The sequence below is a fragment of the Malania oleifera genome, chromosome 1 (assembly GCF_029873635.1).
Source record: "Malania oleifera isolate guangnan ecotype guangnan chromosome 1, ASM2987363v1, whole genome shotgun sequence".
In the NCBI taxonomy this organism is placed as follows: Eukaryota; Viridiplantae; Streptophyta; class Magnoliopsida; order Santalales; family Ximeniaceae; genus Malania; species Malania oleifera.
Window position 1 is genome coordinate 59,729,903 of NC_080417.1, and position 3,554 is coordinate 59,733,456.

The 3,554-nt window shown below is 41.2% G+C and overlaps 1 protein-coding gene across 1 annotated transcript; it reads left to right on the forward strand.

Moving 5' to 3' along the window:
- The first annotated feature begins 423 nt into the window (after positions 1-423).
- Positions 424-1,227, forward strand: LOC131165093 (uncharacterized). Its single transcript, XM_058122805.1, has 2 exons — positions 424-670; positions 746-1,227. Exons 1-2 carry the CDS (start codon positions 424-426, stop codon positions 1,225-1,227), a joined length of 729 nt encoding a protein of 242 aa, XP_057978788.1.
- Positions 1,228-3,554: the final 2,327 nt, after the last annotated feature.

Consider the following 3,554-nt stretch of genomic DNA (forward strand, 5'->3'; position numbering starts at 1 on the left):
GTGTTTGTAAAAAAAAATAGTATGAATTTTTGGGTTGTTACAATTTGGTAACACAGCCTAGGTTATTAGGTTTTGTAAACTATAGAGTACAACGAAAAATAATTCCAGAGTATAGGAATAGATCTAGGAGAGAATGGAAATTGGGATAGATTAGAATTTCAATGAGTTAATGTTGGGAAGTTAAGGTGAGAATTTAGGGTTTTGTCTTGAAGTTTGGAGACAGGAACTTCGGGTTGGTTTTTGTGTTTCTCCTGGGGTGACGATTCCAGGAAAACCATAGTAAACTATCGTCGGTTTCTATTTCCAGATGGTAGGACTGAACCATAAATTAAAAATAAGTGGTAAGGGGATATCTTATTTAGATTAATGTAAGAATAATGTTATAAGGTATAGATTCTCAAATTATTTTGGTGTTGTTATAGGATGGATCCGGGAAATAGCAGTGTTCGTGCTAGCAGTGACGATGGTGTTGGGCCTTCTGGCAAGGGCGGCGGGGATTCTAATGTCGTTTTACGCTGTGTAGCTCAGCAGGTTATGGCTGAGATTGTGCGGAGCTCTAAAGAGCAGGGAGGCCCATTGACAGACCAAGGCTGTACCATCGAGAAGTTTACTAAAATGAATCCTCCGGCATTCTCAAAAGGAGCTGACCCTGCAATTGCTGAAAAACTGGGTGCAAGAGATGAAGAAAATACTGATGGTGTTCCACTGCACCGATGAGTAAAGGGTCCTCTATGCCACGTATAAGTTGACAAGGGAGGCCAAAAGATGGTGGAGGGCTACATGTTATTGGAGGAGCAGAGACGTGTACCAATGGCTATGACCTGCAGCCGATTTAAAGAAATTTTCTTTGATCATTATTTTCCTACCATCGTCAGAGATGCTAAAGTAGCAAAAATTATAAAATTGACTCAGCGAAATCTCACGGTCCAGAAGTATGCAACAAAGTTCATTGAGCTGTCATGCTTTGCCCCCTACGTCATCCCAAATGAGGTTAAAAAGGTGAGGATGTTTGAGAGGGGCTTGAGGCAGGATATCTACAAGCAGGTGGTAGTCCTAAAAGTGTATGATTTCTCCAAATTGGTGGATAGGGCCACAGTGGTAGAGGAGAGTAGCCAAAGAGATACGGGGACACCGAGTCAAAGAAAGAGGCCCACGCCTCTAGGATTTCAGGCATGGTCCAGTCAAGGCCCTTGGAGGGGAGATAGATATGGCAGAGCTCAGAGATAGGAGAGGGGAGATCATGTGTACCAGGGTAAGCAGACATACCCTATTTGCCCTATTTGCTGTAGGAGACATACGAGAGGATGTCGTTTGGGAAACAATGTTTGCTACAGATGTGGTAGACTCGAACACATAGCACGGGAATGTCATTCGCCAACAAACAGTGCACCAGCCCTTAGACAGATCCAGAGACATAATCAAGCACCTAGGGATGGCGGCCAGTAGAGGAACACAGCCCCAGTGAGGGTTTATACATTGACGCCGGGAGATGCGGAGATTGAAGGCGACGTCGTAATAGGTATTGTTAATGTTTTACCATATAAATTTGTTGTTTTGTTTGACTCAGATGTCACCCATTATTTTGTGTCATCGAGATATACTAAATTATCTGGGGTTGAGGTATAGTTGTTAGATGTTGAACTGTCAGTAGTCACTCCAACTAAATCAATAGTAAGGTGTAGAAGGGTACTTAAAAACTATCTAATGGGCATTCAAGAGAAAGTATTACCAATCAATCTCATGGTATTAAACATGTAGGGGTCTAATATGACATTGGGTATGGACTAGCTGGTAGTTAATTACGCCAGCATTGATTGTCATAAAAAAGAAGTGATCTTCTGACCCCCAGGTAAGGAGGAATTCAGATTCATGGGGTCACGTGTACGCGCCTCGCCACAGTTAGTGTCGGGTATTCAGGTGAGGAGGTTGCTTCAGGGTGGTTGCAAGGGGTATGTTGCTTATATAAAGGAGATTCCAAATGAAGAATTGAAATAAGTTAATATTCCGGTAGTTAGAGAATTTTCAGATGTTTTTCTAGAAGAATTACCTAGGTTACCACCAAATTGAGAGATAGATTTTGCCGTGGATTTACTACCAGGATCAGCATTGATATCTAAAGTGCCCTACAGAATGACTCCAACTGAATTGAAAGAATTGAAAGACCAGTTGCAGGAGTTGTAGGATAAAGGATTTATCAGGCCTAGTGTGTCGCCATAGGGAGCACTAGTTCTATTCGTGAAAAATAAAGATGGGACTATGAGGATGTGCATTGATTATAGAGAGATAAAAAAATTGACAGTTAGGAATAAATATTCTCTTCCCAGAATTAATGATTTATTTGATAAGCTCCAGGGGACCCAGGTCTACTCCAAGATTGACCTGCGGTCGGGATATCACCAGGTAAAAGTTAAAGCAATGGACTTTTCGAAGACAACTTTCTGAACTAGGTATGGGCACTACAAGTTCTTAGTAATTCTGTTCGAATTGAATAATGCACCTGCAGTGTTTATGGTCCTAATGAATCGGGTGTTCCATCAATACTTAGACTAGATTGTTGTGGTATTTATTAATGATATACTAGTTTACTTGAAGAGTTTTGAGGAGTACGAGGATCATCTGAGGTTGGTGTTGCAGGTATTAAGGGAAAATAAGTTATACGCTAAATTTAAGAAATGTGAATTCTGGCTAAGGGAAATCACTTTCCTCGAGCATGTGATCTCTGGGAATGACATATCAGTAAACCCAAGCAAGATAGAAGCAGTGGTGAATTGGGTAAGACCATGGAACGTTCAAGAGGTCAGGAGTTTCCTAGGTCTGGCAAGGTACTACAAGCATTTTGTGGATGGCTTTTTTAGATTATCGGGCCACCAACACGACTCACAAGGAAAAATGTGAGATTTGCATGGACTGACAAGTGTGAGCAGAGCTTTCAGGAGTTAAAGCAACGGTTGGTCACTACACTGGTATTATCTATTCCATTAAGAGAGGATAAATTTGTTCTATACAGTGACGCGTCTTAGAAGGGACTTGGGTGTGTGTTGATACAGCATGAGAGGGTTATTGCTTATGCTTTTCAGTAGCTTAAGGAGTATGAAAAGAACTACCCAGTACATGATTTATAGTTAGCTACAGTGGTGTATGCTCTAAAGATTTGGAGGCATTATCTTTATGGTGGGAGATGTGAGATTTTCACTGACCATAAGAGTTTGAAATATTTTTTCACCCAAAAAGAACTGAATATGAGGCAGAGAAAATGGTTAGAGCTCATTAAAGATTATGATTACACTATCAGCTATCTCCTAGGGAAAGCAAACGTGGTGGCTGATGCTTTGAGTTGAAAATTAGTGGGAGTAGCATTGTCAGTAGTGGAGATTCAGCATCCGATTCGAATGGACTTGGAGAGGCTCGGTGCGGAGTTAGTGGATAATGATCACCAAGCATATATTTCCAACCTAGTGTTATAGCCTACCTTGTAGGAAAGGATTAAAGTTGCTCAGAGGAATGATGTAGAATTGGTGGAGCTGATAGATAAAGTATAGGATGGACAGAGGGAG